The 15719-nt window shown below is 43.7% G+C and overlaps 1 protein-coding gene across 1 annotated transcript in view; it reads left to right on the top strand.

The window, feature by feature from the left end:
* TLN2 (talin 2) overlaps window positions 1–15719 on the top strand; it is a 176561-nt gene that overhangs the window by 81716 nt on the left and 79126 nt on the right. Inside the window, exons 29-34 of the mRNA XM_012645035.1 lie at window positions 469–608; window positions 7903–7996; window positions 10028–10117; window positions 11898–12020; window positions 13323–13466; window positions 14977–15138. Of these exons, the coding sequence (XP_012500489.1) occupies window positions 469–608; window positions 7903–7996; window positions 10028–10117; window positions 11898–12020; window positions 13323–13466; window positions 14977–15138 (753 nt within the window). The remainder of the gene's footprint in view (window positions 1–468; window positions 609–7902; window positions 7997–10027; window positions 10118–11897; window positions 12021–13322; window positions 13467–14976; window positions 15139–15719) is intronic.

Below are 15719 nucleotides of genomic sequence, written 5' to 3'. Positions count from 1 at the left end.
CGTGTCCTCTCCCGAGCCAGGAACTTCAGGGATGCAGTCAGCTCTGAATACCGAGTCAGTGCTGGTTGTCTGTGCCAGGCTGAGATGCACAGCTACTTGACAACTCCAGCATTGTTGAGCAAGATGCTGGAATCGCTGCCTGGTCTGTGCATTGGTTCTGCTCAGCTCTCTCTCCTCCCACCCCCTCCCCCCTTCAATGCCTCTACTTGTGAGAAAGCACTGCTCTTGGCTAACCCACTCGGGGATGGATTTCTTTCCCTATTGCCTGCATCTCGATCTGAGCGTCTCTTTGGGGAAGGGTAGACACTGGTTAGTGTCTCGAGGAGTTAGGCATCTGCAGACTAATTGGGTTTAATGTGATCTATACAGATAACTTGCCTCCGTTTCAGGATGCTGCTCCTAGCTCTCTGATGTTTGCTTCGAGAATTGGACAGTCCCTAATTATTCTGACTCCTTTTGACCTTTCAGACAAAAGAAGACCAGATCCAAGTGATAGGAAACCTCAAGAATATCTCTATGGCATCCAGCAAGCTGTTGTTAGCTGCCAAGTCTCTCTCTGTAGATCCAGGAGCTCCCAATGCGAAAAATCTCCTAGCTGCAGCTGCAAGGTAGGTGTGGGGCAAATGTGCTTTCATGTGTGGTTAAACGGTGTCATTGCAGTCTGAAGGATGTGCCTGACATCCTGCCACTTTTGCTGAGCAAAGAATTGGTGCTGTCCTTAGGTCATCAGAGGTGGAGTCGAGTGATGGGGACTCTGGTATTTTATAATAGCTCATTTTCATGTTCTTTTCCCACTAAAAATGTCTCTGTCTTCTCATATAGCCTTTTCAGGAGGGACTGATTTGTAAACACAATGACTTAAATAGAATTTTTTAAAGTAGTGTTATGTATCTTTCAGATTATGAAAGTAATACATGCTTGTTGAAAAAGAAATCAGAAAATACTGAAAAGGATAAAGAAGGAACCAGTGCTCAGTGAGTCATTCAACAGACATCGATTGAGCACTTACTGTGTGCCTAGCATCAATGTTAGATTGAATTTCACATGTTGTACCTGTCACATGAGGAAGGGCTCCAGTTTAGGATGAATGGGAAGGCAGTGGGAGTAAATTGGTTTTGGAAATATATTGAAACATGAGTCTGAGTTTTGGATAATTTTAGTGTCCTTCTTTCCTGTTGGTTTCACCCAGGGGAGTGGGTAACACAACACAGTTTCTGCTCCGGGGCCACTGTGGCTCTTCAGTTCTGTAACTAGTGATCGAACGCTGGTACATGGAGCCCTGCAGTGGCAGCCCAGGAAGATCTTACATTAGCAATCCCACGTCCATTTTCCTGGACCCACACGGTAGGGTATATTACGACTCTCTGCTGGTACAGGCATGTTTTCTTAGCACTATTTGACATCATGTTATATACAAAGAAGCTGACGGTGGAGGGAGATTAAAAGCAGGACTATTAGGGGATGTAGAGTAATTGGAAACCCTTTCAAAATGTGCGGATTAGTGATTTTTGGAAAGCATAGCTTCAATTCTGCTTTCTTTTTTTTTTTTAACTTGGTTTTATTTGTTTGCTTGTTTTTTCATGACTTTATATGTCTCCCCTGAGAGCTCAATGGCTGTTTAAGTTATTAGACTCAGGAGACCTGAATTCTAGTCCAAGCTTTAATATTTAACTAAGTCACATTGATCAGGTTGCTCAACCTGTCTAAACTTTCCCATCTGCAAAATGGGGATCTAAAGTACATCATCCGTAAGGCCATTTTAGCTCTCCAATATGTAAGATTTCGTGGTACTAATGGCTCAAACCTGACTCTCATCCCTTCTTGACCTGTAATGGTTTTTGTGGAGGGTTAGACACTGTCAGAGCAGTTCCCTTGCAAACCCTTGAATTTCCTCATTTATTCCCAGATAATGCATTTTAGCTACAAACAACAGCTAGAGCCACTAGGGGAATGGAAAATTATCTTCACATCTCCCCACCTCCATCTCATGCTTTGTGATTATTCCACTAAACAAGTGTCCTCCCTTGATGGGGGGCGGAGACAGGGGTGATGTCCGCTCTGTCGAGCAGCTGTTCATTCCTTTCCTCCTACAAAGAGCCTTTGGATAATGCAACCGCCATTGCCAGGTATCTGAACTCAGATGTTTTTCATTATCTTCAATTTTTTGCATCATTTCAAAATTACGGTTTTCAACTTGGAACGTGTTGTTTCATTCCCTTAAATTGTGGGAAGCAGGGGAATGTATAAATTGGCCTTTGGAAAGCCAGACAGAGAAGGAAACAGGCCCAGAAGGCATGTCACTGGGATGTGGCTTCGTGGGTATCTGCAGGCCCCCTGGTGGTGGCAGTGAGGAGAGTAGGTAAAAAAGCCACCTTTTACCTCTGTCCTGGCTTACAGCAATTGACAGAGTTCCCAGCCTGATGGTTTTTTAGCCAAGTAAGCAGTTAAAAATCATCACATGAAAATGAGTGTCTCAGAATGGAACTGTTGCAAGAAGATGTTGGCACATTCTCCTTGTTTCTTGGCACATTTTGGCAAGCTGCTGCGTCCTGGGTGGTTTCTCAGCAGAAACTCCATCCGGGTCAAGGGGGTCTAGGTGACTTCCTCTTTGCCAGGCCGAGGTTTGTTCATTCTTTTGTTCTTTCATGTGTTCATTACACAAATTTTTATCACAGCCTGGATGGGTGAGTCCCAGTGCCAGGTAGACACTGTGAATAAGACAAGGATGTGGCCCTGGTAAAGTTAGGTAGGACACGCATGCACACGCCACACACACACACAGCACACACACACATGCACACACACACACGGAGCATGCTCCTCTCATTTCCTCTAGACACAGGAAGTTGAGAAGCAGAAATCCGATCATCGTCATCCTCAGTCTTCAGTTCCACTGCCCTCCCTGTTCTTGAGACGGCCAAGACCTTCCTGTCTTTCACGTGCATGTTCCCAAAGGCCCCGGAAATGCCACTGCGGGGACCCAGGCCTGGACCGACTTGTCTCTGTCCTGCTCCTGTGTCAGCAGTCTTGTTGACCTTGTTCTTTGTGGTCTCTCTGGTCCTTCCTGCTCTGGGAAAAGAGGTTTGTTCTGGAGAAAAGGTGGAGGATGTCCTTTTCCTCTGCTCTGAATTCTGCCTCTGAGCCCAGGTACATTTGGAAACTCCAGCCCCTTGGTTTTGAGTGCCTAAGGGAGAGGAAGTTGTTTTCTATTTAGTGTGCAGCTTGTTCGTCTTCTTCCCACATAGCTGATGGGGCTCTGGCTCTTTTCTGAGGAGTCGGGTAGAGCTGGAGACCCTTTGCCAACCATTAATCAGCCTTTTTCCCCAACCAGGGGCTGGTGATGCTCCCTCAACTTGTCAAGGAAATGGAAAATCACCTGGTACTTGCAAAACAGCTGGTACTCCTACCTCTGAGCACCTTCCCTGAGCCTCTGTTCACTGCACAGTTAGTTACCTTGGCCAGGAGGACTCCAGAGCTGAGAAGCCTTCATGCGCACGACTGCCAGCATCAGACCGAGCCAGGCAGGGTTCTCAGCTGCTTCCCTAGGAACCTACAGTTCCTGGCTCCCTTTGAGTTTGAGGTTCCTGCGGGGCAGGTTTCCTTCTCCCTCCAGAGACTGTGAAAAAGGATAATCTAACAGGCTACTTCCACTCTATAAAATAGAAAATGCAAATGAGGCCTTTGTTCTCTCTGTTGGTCTTATCTAGAATGTTCTCTCCCCTTTATCCAAATCAGGATCTCACTCGGCCCTGCCTTTTCCAAGTGCTTCAGTCCACATTGAGCCTCCCTTTCATGCGGAACCCGTGCCCCATGGTTAAGGCTTAACTCTTTTCGAGGCTCCCTGTGAGCCCCCACGTTGTCTGGCCTCTTATTCAAGCGATCCATCGTGTCCTGTCTGGTGTCATGCCTGGTCACTGCTTTCTTTGGCCTAACTTCTTTGTGTTTTGTCTTCTCATTGTCTTATCTCTCCAACTAGACTACAAGCACCTTGCCATCCTGGACAGATTTATACTATATTACTTTTTAATTCCCTGTGCCTTGTGCATACTATAACCTGGGCACTGCATGTGGGTGGATTTTGATTTGCTCTTCCTCCTTTCCCCAGCCCCTCTTCCCTGGAGGAAGGGAGATGTCTTATGCTGCTTTTTTCCCTCCAAGCTCCTTATTGGGTGATTTGTACTTAATAGGTAATCAGAAGCGCAAATTGGTTGATTTTCTTCTCCCACCCTGCCCCAATTCCGTGTCTATATAAAATTTCCAGCCAGAGCTTCAACTGCATCAATTCAGTATCTCTGAACACTAAATGCTTTTCACTTTAGAAAGTTCTTTTTAACCTCTGAGGTTGTAGATCCCGATTTTTTAAAAAACTGAAGAACAGCTAGATATGCCTAGATAAAGAATAAAATATGCAAAAAGTTATCTTTAGATGGTGGAATTATAGTTATTTAACTTTTTCATATTTTTAAAAATAAGTTTATATAGCTTTGATCATTAAAAAAAAGCAGAAAAAATAAAAGTAACTGTGGTTCAGGCCTATTTGAATTTACATAGAACAGAGACCCTGCTAACTTTAGCCATATTTTTTATGATAATGTAAATTGATTAATTTCTAATTTGGGAGTAGATTTATTGAAATTTTTTCTTTAAAAATAACATTATAAAATTACTGTTAACATTTTTATACGTGTCATTTTTCTATGCATACAGAAAAAAACAGTATGGTGGGCCCATACTGTTTATACCATTTTGCAAATTTTATTTTGCTTAATCATGTAACATGAATATTCTTCCATGACATTAGTAATATGCTACACACTGTGACTTTTAATGGGTCCCCAGAATTCTGTTGTGGGCTGTATATTTTTTTAACCTATGCCTTATTGTTACCTATTTGGGTTACCTCCAATTCTTTGCTCTTATGCATAACTGCTATAGTTTGAAACATAAAAATATTATTTTTTATTATCAAATTCACACACTGTTTTCCTCTCAACCACCTAGTTTACTATTTGGCTATATGTAATCCAGATTGAAAAGTGAGTTATGGGAATTAATGATACCTAAAGAATGCTACTTAGCCGTGGATCGATACTACCCGTGTGTTGCAGTGCTGGCACTTTTATGGATTATCTAACCACAAATTCTTGGTCTGTTTTTTGTTTTGTTTTAATCTCAAACTTTATTTGAAAAATTTTCACATGCACAAAAAAAGAAGAATAGCGAAGCTGGCAGCTTTCTCACAGCTGTATGTCCTCTGGATTCACCAATTATAAACACTTCGTTTCTAATGGAAAAGTCTATAGAAACTAAGTTTTGAAAAAATACAGATAAACAGGAAACATGGAGAATTAAGCTAAGTGGAAAGCTTCTGTGATGGGTACAAATATTCTCCAAAGGATCGTGTCATCACAGCATTCTTCTCCCATTGTGTGTTGGCATGTGCCAGCCTGTCCACTCAGAAGTGTGTTTTGAAGGTCACTACACAGAACACTGCATTGGACTCTCCCAAGGACATTCATATATGGACATCATGGGCCACACCCTCCATGGCCCTTGGAACTAGGATTGTCCTGCTATCCCACTTGTTTTGTTTTGCACCACGGAGAGCTCAGTGTTTCCCAAGACACCTTAATTAAGCACTATTCTCCAAGTAAATGAAATCACCAGAGTCAATCTCACAAAAACTATTTTGCAATTCTTTCTGGAGTTGGGAATGTTTTTCTTTTTAAATTTAAAATTGAAAGCAGTATCTCCTCATCAAACAATTAAGCTGATTGCTTTTGTACACTGACAGCATCATTTTCCATCTAATTTGATATGCTGTAGAAAGCTGCAAAACCAATTTAGCTAATAAAGTGAGGCATCTTTTATATTAGACAGTGTTGGAGATTAACAGCAATATGTGCCCTATTTTGTTTTTGTTTGTTTTGTTTTAAGTTGCCCTTTAGCTGCAGTGATTAGAAATACTGTGAATAGAATTCTGGGCCCTGCCAGTTATGAACCTTGCAGAAAAGAGTAATGGATCTGGCTTTGGAAACAGATAAGCATGGGTTTAAGTCTTGTTTCTGCTCTTTTTTTTTTTTTTTTTTTGAGGCAGAGTCTCACTGTGTTGCCCAGGCTAGAGTGCCGTGACATCCTCGCTCACAGCAACCTCAAACTCCTGGGCTCAAGCGATCCTCCTGCCTCAGCCTCCCGAGTAGCTGGGACTACAGGCATGCGCCACCATGCCCGGCTATTTTTTCTATATATTTTTAGTTGTCCGATTAATTTCTTTCTATTTTTAGTAGAGATGGGGTCTCGCTCTTGCTCAGGCTGGTCTCGAACTCCTGAGCTCAAACAATCCGCCCACCTTGGCCTCCCAGAGAGCTAGGATTACAGGTGTGAGCCACCGTGCCCGGTCATCTGCTCTTTCTTTGTATTAATAGCATCCCCTTAGGGAGTTTATCTCATCTCTCTCAGATTTTTCCTTTATAAAAGGCACAGGTATTCAATTTTAAGACTTAGTATAAAGCTACAGTAGTTAGGACTGTGGTACTGGCAAGAGGTTAAACACCTAGAACAATGGAACGGAGTCCAGAAGTAGACCCACACAAATATGACCAATTGCAGAAATAATTCAATGGAGAAAGGACAGTCTTTCAACAAATGTGGCTGGAACAATTGGACTTCCATATGTAAAAATTAAAAAAAAAAAAAAACCCATGACCCATATCCTACACCTTATTTAAAAAAAAAACTAATTCAAAATGGGCAATGACTTTCTAAATTATCTATATTATAACTTAAGACAAATTAAGCAGGGGCAGCTCAGGAGGGGGTAGAACCCTTGTCAATGTAGGAAAAAATCTGGACCGCCCCTTATGTTCTAAGGTGAATAGAAACACAAGTAAAATCATGCAACAGTCTGTAATTTATTCCTATTAATATTAACAAAGAAAATAGCTATTTTAAAGAATAATTTTGGAATAACTTCTAGGAACTAGTCAATCATATAGAACTTAGTAGAAAGTAGAGATTTTAAAATCATAAGTACAGTTTATTTTATGTCTGCTGTATTAAAAAGTTTACAAAATGTTTCAAATTGCTCAGGTAATCTTATTCCTTGTGAGCTGCTAATTAAGGGTCTTAAACAGCGTTAATATGTTCTCTTTGCTTTTTGCAACTTCATTGCGAATTCTCTTATGAATATATTAAAAGATAGCCATACTTTTTAAAGAGAACTACGGTTGACCCTTGAACAACACAGGGGTTAGGGGCGCCAATCCCCTGCACAACTGAAAATCCACGTATAACTTTTGACTCCCCCAAAACTTAACCACTAATAGCCTGTTGACCAGAAGGTTTACCGATGAGTCCATTAACACATACTTGGTGCGTTATACGTATTATATATTATATTCTTATAGGGAGCTAGAGAAAAGAAAATGTTACTAAGAAAATCATAAGGAAGAGAAATATGTATTTACTATTTATTAAGTGGAAGTGGGTCATGATAAAGGTCTTCTTGTTGAGTGGGCTGAGGAGGGGTTGGTCTTGTTATCTCAGGGGTGGCAGAGGTAGAAGGGAGAGTAGGAGAGGCAGGCACAGTCCATGTAACTTATAATGAAAAAAAATCTACATATAACTGGATTGGTGTCGTTCAAACCCAGGCGGTCAACTGTATTAGGACCCCTTAAGGGTAAATCAGTCAGTAATCAGAAGCAGGGGGAGGGATTCTCATTTTATCTTCCCTGGGTATGGTTTGTTTTCGGTTGTGCAGAGCCTCTGTGGAGGAGCCTTCCTGGGGGGGACCCCTGCCTGAATAGCGAATTAATTGTATTTCTGGTGAACCTGCAAAAGCATTTTTGGGAAATTACTGTTGATTTAAAAAAAAAAAAAATTTTTTTTTTCTTTCTTTCCCAGAGCTGTGACAGAGAGCATCAATCAACTCATCACTCTATGCACCCAACAAGCTCCCGGCCAGAAAGAGTGTGACAATGCCCTCCGAGAGCTTGAGGTAGGTCCCAGGGGTGGTGAACGTTTATGTCTGTGTGTGTCTTTCCATCCTTTCTCTGTAAGGTTGGTTTCCTCTCCTCTAAAACTAAAGGTGCATTGGGTACAACCAGCCTGTACCTACTGAGATTTGGCCGTGTCAACATAACCTGTGTTGGCTAGGACTGCCTTACATACACGTAGGCACGCTGATCTTATGTGCCTTTAAAGGTTTTCTTATCTTTCCCGGGAGACTATTGAGATCAAAGTTCCAATCCAAGTGAGAAAGAACAGAAGAAAAATTATATTTGGTGGGATTATCATCCCACTTCCCCTTTTCCCACCAGGATGAGATTTATTTTGTTAAAGGATTCTTTATTTCAAACAGGAAGAGGTCTGCAGTATTGAATGTAGGCTGAAGATAACCAAAAAATATTGGAAAAATTATCCTGAAACAACTGGGAGAAAGAGGCAAGGATAGGTGTGTTTTTGAGTAAAAATGATGTCCCCGTATGTTTTATTCTGTAACATGTAGGGGGACTTGAGGAAATCTTACTAACATTTACTACTCGCAATCATAGTGGCTGTAGGGCCCCCCCTGGCCCACACACAGTGTGGGTGCTTTTCAGTTTATATTCATATTTGTGTTATTTGTAATTGAAAATGTATGCATTCCCGTGGAATGCATGTGGGTAAACGTAAAATCAGCGTGCCTACGTGTATGTAAACCAGTCCTAACCAACGTAGATTATATTGAAACAGCCAAATCTCAACAGATCCGGGCTGGTTGTACCCAAAGTGAATTTAGTATTCTGGGTGAGTGGCATGGTGGGAATACCCATTGCAGCATCTGAAGCACTTGATGGAGGTCCTGATGATGGCTTTAGGCCATTGTGCACAGCTGGAAGTGAGACGGGGCCACAGGACCATGGCATTCTGAAAGTAGTTGAGAAAGTTTGTTACATTGGCTGAATGACTGCCCTCCTCTGCTCTGTTCGTATTTGCAAATATAAATATGTGGGCTTTTGCTCTAAATGAGCTCTGTTGGCCTGGGTGCCAGTACTCTGTCCCTTAATGGTATCCTTGGTTGCCAAAATTATGACTATTTCAAGATTTCTGTTACTAAAACCATTTTGATCCAAGGAGTAAGAGGAGGTTCTTGAATGTAGTGAGCTCACTACTTACACTGCCCTCTTTCCCTCCTGTCTTTGACTGAACAGCTCAGCAGTTCTCAATACTTACTGATCCCCCCAACTCAAATGACTATGTCTTTTTGTTGGCTGTGCCCTAAAGGCTGCTGAGCCCTAATGCTCAATGGGGAGGAGGTTGAACGGCTGCATCCCCAGGCTTTCCGCCCCTGGAAAAGTGGTGAGCACAGGTGTTGATCAAAGGTCATTACAACGTGAAAGCTAGTGATGGTTTTCAGTGGCTTAGAGACAAAGTCAAGAAATAGGTGGCCCCATAACCCATTTATTTCCTCGATGGGGACCTAAACAAGAGTGCATATGTTCTATACTTTTTAAATTAAAAATAAAGGAACCATCCCAGTGGACAGTTTTGGGGAATTACCTTCTTTCATGCCTTTCTGTTAAAAGTTCCAGGATTGGAAAAACTGAGGTTTCTTACTAGTCATGAACAAATGAATCAATAAGTTCTTTGATGTTTAAACTCCTTAGAATTATCCAGAATTAGCAGAGAAATTGTGCTAATGGACTATGAATGTGTTGCTTTGCATTAACATTCAGATTTCTTTTTTAAAAACGTCTTATTCTTCTGGGGATGTCATGCTTCTCCTTCACAATGGGAAACGAGATTCTCACCTCTAGCAAAGCTAACCCAAAACACACACCTCCCCCCTTCCCACCCCCTTTCAGTGTTGTGTTCCTAGCAGGAGGTCTGTGGTCATGATACTACCATCTAAATTCTTCTCAGGAATCTCAGTAAATGCCTGATCGTGACCAGAATCTTGTATATAGAGGGGACGTTCATAGTATCTTGTGTTGAATTTCTCTTGTGCTATGACGCCTGCTTTTTAAGTTGTGTTCTCCTTCCGTAGACTGTCAAGGGCATGCTGGACAATCCTAACGAACCTGTGAGTGACCTCTCGTACTTTGACTGCATTGAGAGTGTGATGGAAAACTCCAAGGTAAGCCCGTTGTGCTGTAATTCAGAGGTTCTCAGTGCTCCTCGCTGGGGAAGAGTGTAAACATGCTTTGTGAATATCTGCTTGCCTGTAGGGCTGCACCCTTTGCCCAGGTGCTTCTCAGACTTGAGGGCGCATCAGAATCAACTGGAGGGCTTGTTAAACACAGACTGCAGGGCTACCCCCGGTTTCTGATTCTGTAGGTCTGAGATGAGGCTGAGTGTCTGCATTTCTGACAAGCTCTGAGGGCCTGACTTGTGGCCCAGGAACTGTACTTTGAGAACCACTGCTTGTATCATATCACAGATGGGTCTTAATGTGAATCAAATCATGTATTTTCTACCCCTGGTGCTGAACTGATGTGGGAAGTCCTTCAGCGACCTTGGATTATTATACGGGGTCCTCTTGTGTGTTTTGTTTGCCAGCTATCCCTAGCATGTATTCTCAAGGGGAGTGAAAATTGTTTCGTTTTGTTTTTCGACAGGGGGTGGGGTTTTGAAAAAACCTAAGATAATACAATGACTTGTGCCTTACCGCCCCCGTCTTACCCCCTCTGCTCAACAAAACCTTATTCCTTAGTATTTAATTTGATGGGTGTGACGATTAGAGAAAAAAGTCTTTGTACCAGTGTCTTATGAAGATACCTCAAAATCAGTAGGCAAAAATGAAATGCAAGGGAGGTGAATGCATGCCCCCAGAGCACAGCTGCGTGTTGTTTCCATCACTTTTGGGTTGGCTTTGGAGAAACTTCTGTATTGGTGGTGTCAGAAGGGCCAAGACCAGAATTTCCTCTGTCTAGCATCGCGTGTGGAATTACAGATGGTCTAAAGGGAAGACTCATACGTTTTACATACTCAGATTAAAGAGGAATGTGGGATTAGGAGGGAGGGAGAAATATTGTACATAAAAATCCCCTCTAACTGCTTTGCTTTGCAAATCCTTATGTAAACTGGATTATTTTGTATATCTAAGAAATTTTAGAGAATTTCTTTCATTTCCCCACCCATGATGGCTTATAGACCAGTGCAGAGCTTTGCCTTGGTTCTAGACTTGGCAATGCCATAGTCTTTCCAGAGGGTTGAACATCCTGCAGTGCCATCATCTGTGACCCTGGAAGACATGACCAGCCCTCCTGGTACAGAATGAGGTCCCTATAAGGCAGAACAGCAGATTTGCAACAGGCACCCTACCTGTGCCCGTGTGACCTGTGTCACCTTGACCCCTCTGGGTTGAATTCTAAATACTAAAGTCCCTTTCAGCTGTTATTGTAAGATCTCTGAAGAAAGAACACACCAGTGATTTCCAAAATAAGGCAAAATACTGAAAGTATTTAGGAAACGTACTTAACAAAGATATGTTTAAATTTTACTGTCAATAAGTAAACAAATGATATCTCGAAGGTACGTCTTTTGCTTTCTATGTATGACTTCACTTGCAGCTCAATGGATGTGATCTTTGTATTCTAAGAACTATAGTTCTCAGTTTAGACCATTCACCCATGGGATGTCTTGTATGTATTCTATTGTCTGTGTGTATTAATTGTTATCTCCTTGGGAGGTATAGATAACTTTGGGGTCAAAGGCTCGTACTTTCATTATTGATATCTCTTTGTGAACAGAAATGATATGATTCTCTTAAATCTCTTCTTAATGAAAATAAGGAGAAAAGAGCAAATATTATAAATTAAGCAGCTTTGAATGTTAAAGTTGGAAGCGTAGCCTCCTTTACCCCTTGTTTTGAAGCAGTGCTGGATAGAAAATACTGCTGGCTGTTTGTTTTATAGGTTCTGGGTGAGTCAATGGCAGGGATTTCACAGAACGCCAAGACCGGGGACCTCCCTGCCTTTGGGGAATGCGTGGGAATTGCATCCAAGGCTCTCTGTGGGCTGACGGAGGCTGCGGCTCAGGTAAGGGGCTTGTCCTGGTGCAGCTTTGCGCCCTGTGCCGGATCCCTGTGGGAGGCACGGGGGGCTCCAGCTTCACCTCTTTCTCCGAGCACCACCCCAGAAACCACTGGAAAGGCAGTGGCTCCTGTCCTGGCTGGCGCATTTAGACGGAATATCGGCCAGGTACCTGCCAGCGGCAGAGCAGCTGGGGCCAGGCAAGGGAGAACAGTGAATACTGCAGACCCAGTGTACAGGCTCAGGCCAACCTTTGGTGGTTGTTGTTATTTTTGTGGTCATTCTTATAGGTGAGTTGTTTTGAGCTGGAAAAATAAGCACTAAATCATTTACATTTTCTGAGGCTTTAGAATTGCAAAAAGGTTAGTCATGTTCATTTTAGGATCAGAGAAAGAGAAAATTGGACACCATCCTGCAGAGACATGATATGGCATGTTCCTTGCCCTTCTTTGACTATCCTGTGCATTTTTAATGCACATGTCAGCGTCTACCTTGAAGGATTTGTCATTTGACAATTCCCTTGAACGTAGAAGATTTTACCGAACCAAAGAGAAACATTCCTAGTTTGGGGTATGAAATTCTCTACCCTTATCCTTCCCTCACATCCCAGGGGAAATGAGTGAAGGTCAGAATTCCTGGTCACAGATTTGCTTTCTCCCTGTCATTTGGCTGACACATCCAAAGGGAAGCCAAAGAGAAGACCTTCTCTTATAGCCCCTTGTCTTCTTGGGAAACAAATGCTGTCTTTTTTGTTGTTGTTTTCTGGGCCATCTTACTGAATTACCAAGGGAAGACTCTTTCTGTTGGAGATACTGACCTAAACAACAAGGACACAGTAAGCTCTGAGATGACAGACCCTCAGGGAGGGCAGGCTCCAGAGCCAGCTGACCCAGCAGTTCCACACCATCAATTTGCACCCACTGTTTTCTGCCCTTCCTGTCTGCCAGCTGGAGAGTCAGCTTCATGCTGAGGCTGGGCAGCCTTATGGTCATAAGGTGGCTGCCAGAGCCACCATGGCTGCGTCCATCCTTGTCCAAGCCCCAAAGAAGAACTTCTTGAGGCTCTCTTAAGAACAAGGAGACTTTGTTCCTGAAGCCTGCAGCAAACTCCTGCTGGCATGTCAAGCTGGCAGAAGCCTATCTACCGATACACCCTCATTGGCGAGAGGGATGAGATTGCCCTGACCAGCTTGCACCAAGGAGTGCCTGAGCACAACTGCTATGTGTACAGTGGGAACTGTTGTCCCCTACAGACAGGCTCATTGAGGAGCACAAAGCCTGAGCTATGGTTTTTCTCCTCCTTTTCCAGGCTGCATACCTGGTCGGCATCTCTGATCCAAACAGCCAGGCAGGCCACCAGGGCCTAGTGGACCCCATCCAGTTTGCCAGGGCTAACCAGGCCATCCAGATGGCGTGCCAGAACCTGGTAGACCCTGACAGCAGCCCGTCGCAGGTAACCACGGGGGAGGATGTGAGGTTTGCGAGTCCTTGAGCTCCTCTGGGTGGGTTGTGGGAGAGCGTGAGAAATTGGGAAAGAATCCTGTTCTTTCAGAGCTCACAAAATGCAGCTGAATGCAGCACTGTAGATAATGACTAGGTGGGGGGATATTGCAAAAAAGGGTGAAAGTGGACACTTTTAGGTGCTTTGAAATGGGGTGCTGAAAGGTAAGAGGGGTGAAGTAATCAGTGAGATTTATGAGGAGTCTTCTGTTTGGGGGGGCGTACATCGAAGGCTTGTCTGTGTCTGTACGCAGCACTAAGGGGTCAACATGAGTAAGACCTGATCTTTCACTCCCTTGGCTCTTAGACTGTTGGGCAAAGTTTGGAAAATGCGGTGATCAGGGTATGATGACAATGCCAGGGATATACAAAGGAAGGTGCCATGAATCCTCTGAGGGAGCTGTCAGGGATCACTTCCCGGAGATGATGGCACTGAGCCAGGCCTCGAAGTTGAATTAGAATCTGCAGCACAGAAAGGAGCCAGGGAGACATTTGAGGAATGGACAGGACGTGACATTTTGTGACACTTCTCATACCCAAAGTAGCATGAGGTCCTGGTCACTTATGAAAGCAGTGTGTACCGAAAGGAGGAGAAGTGGCTGACACGGGGTAGCAGAGGCAGTCTTGTGGGTGACATGTCCAGTGTGACCGCTGGGACCTAAAGCAGGGCTGAGAGCTGGTGTGTCAGTGTCCCTGGGATTCCTTGCCCTTCCAGTAAGTCCAAAGGGGTGTCACCAGCATCCGCAAAGCGGAGCAGGTGGACTGAGGAGAGCAAATGAGTTGAAGGAGGAGGGCGGAGCCTGTGGACACTCCTGAGCCAGACCCCTCAGTTAGGTGCCAACAGCCCACCTGTGGATGTTGTTCACTTTGCTCATCCAGACCTGGACTCCCCGACATGGCGGCCACCAGCTGCATGTAGCTGTTAAGCACTTGATGTGTGGCTAGTCCAAATTGTGATGGGCTGTAAGGAAATATAAAAAACACACTGGGTTTCAAAGACTTGGTATGAAAAAAGATTATAAAATCTCATTAATAGTATTTTTAAATTGATTATATGAAATATTTTAGATGTACCAAATTAAATAAAACATGTAATTTCTCTTGTTTCTCTACTTATCTTAATGTGACTACTAGACAATTTGAAATTGCCCATGTCTAGACCAAGGTCTGACCTTGTATTTAGGGGTCCCCAGGGCTGGCTGACTGCATCCCCTTGAAGACTCTCGGGGGCCCAGCTCATGCCCACCACCACATCGGCACCTCCTTTCCTTTTCTTTAATTCTCTCTTGCTTGATATTTCTTGCCCTCTGCTTTCTTGGAGTGACTTTGGGGGTGGCAGAGATAGACACCCATTACACAGGCTCTGGATGGGTGAGTTGAGGAGGAATCCAAGGCTGGGGACCAGGGTGGACCCCTGCACACTGAAGCGTAGGGCGCCCCCAACCTAGCTCCATGTTTTGTAGGTCCTGTCAGCTGCCACCATAGTCGCCAAGCACACCTCAGCCTTGTGCAATGCCTGCCGCATCGCCTCATCCAAGACAGCCAACCCGGTGGCCAAGAGGCACTTTGTCCAGTCGGCCAAGGAAGTCGCCAACAGCACCGCCAACCTGGTGAAGACCATCAAGGTAGGTCTGGACTACAGACTTTAGTAATCCCTGGAACTTCTCTTGCCATGGGGAAAGAGGGGCAGCCTTCCAGCTCTGCTATCCCAAGCTTCTGTCTGGTAAAGTTTAACTTCTAATTTACTCTCGTGATTTATGTCACCGAAGGGGAGTCCCTTAATGATGGAGACATTTGTCATGAAAAACCAACAGCCTTAGTCTGTACTAACCTTCTAGATGGTGGGGAGAGGGGCCTCCCCAAATTCTGTACGTGAGGAGCTTAGGGACAGAAATCCGGTTGGAAGATGTTGGGCCTCTCTTGGCACTATGCTTGGGTAGCAAACATGCTGTTTTTACTTAAACTGTATGTTTCTGTGGGGTGGTTTTGAGTAGGCTGGTAGAGGGCTCTGCCAATTGTTGTTGGATATATCTGGACCAAGAAGGTAGGTGGAGGGAGAAGGGAGTGGGAAATTATAGAAAAGTCACTTTAAAATCTCCTGTGATATTCTGTTTATAGCTGTTTAAAATTTTTAAATGGAATGGAGAGTCAGCTTTTCAAAACAGAGTGTTCTGTGTTCATAAGATGTTCATCTTTGTGTTAAAGT

The sequence above is a fragment of the Propithecus coquereli genome, unplaced genomic scaffold (assembly GCF_000956105.1).
Source record: "Propithecus coquereli isolate 6110/MARCELLA unplaced genomic scaffold, Pcoq_1.0 Scaffold224, whole genome shotgun sequence".
In the NCBI taxonomy this organism is placed as follows: domain Eukaryota; kingdom Metazoa; phylum Chordata; class Mammalia; order Primates; family Indriidae; genus Propithecus; species Propithecus coquereli.
This window is presented reverse-complemented; position numbering and strand designations above follow the sequence as displayed.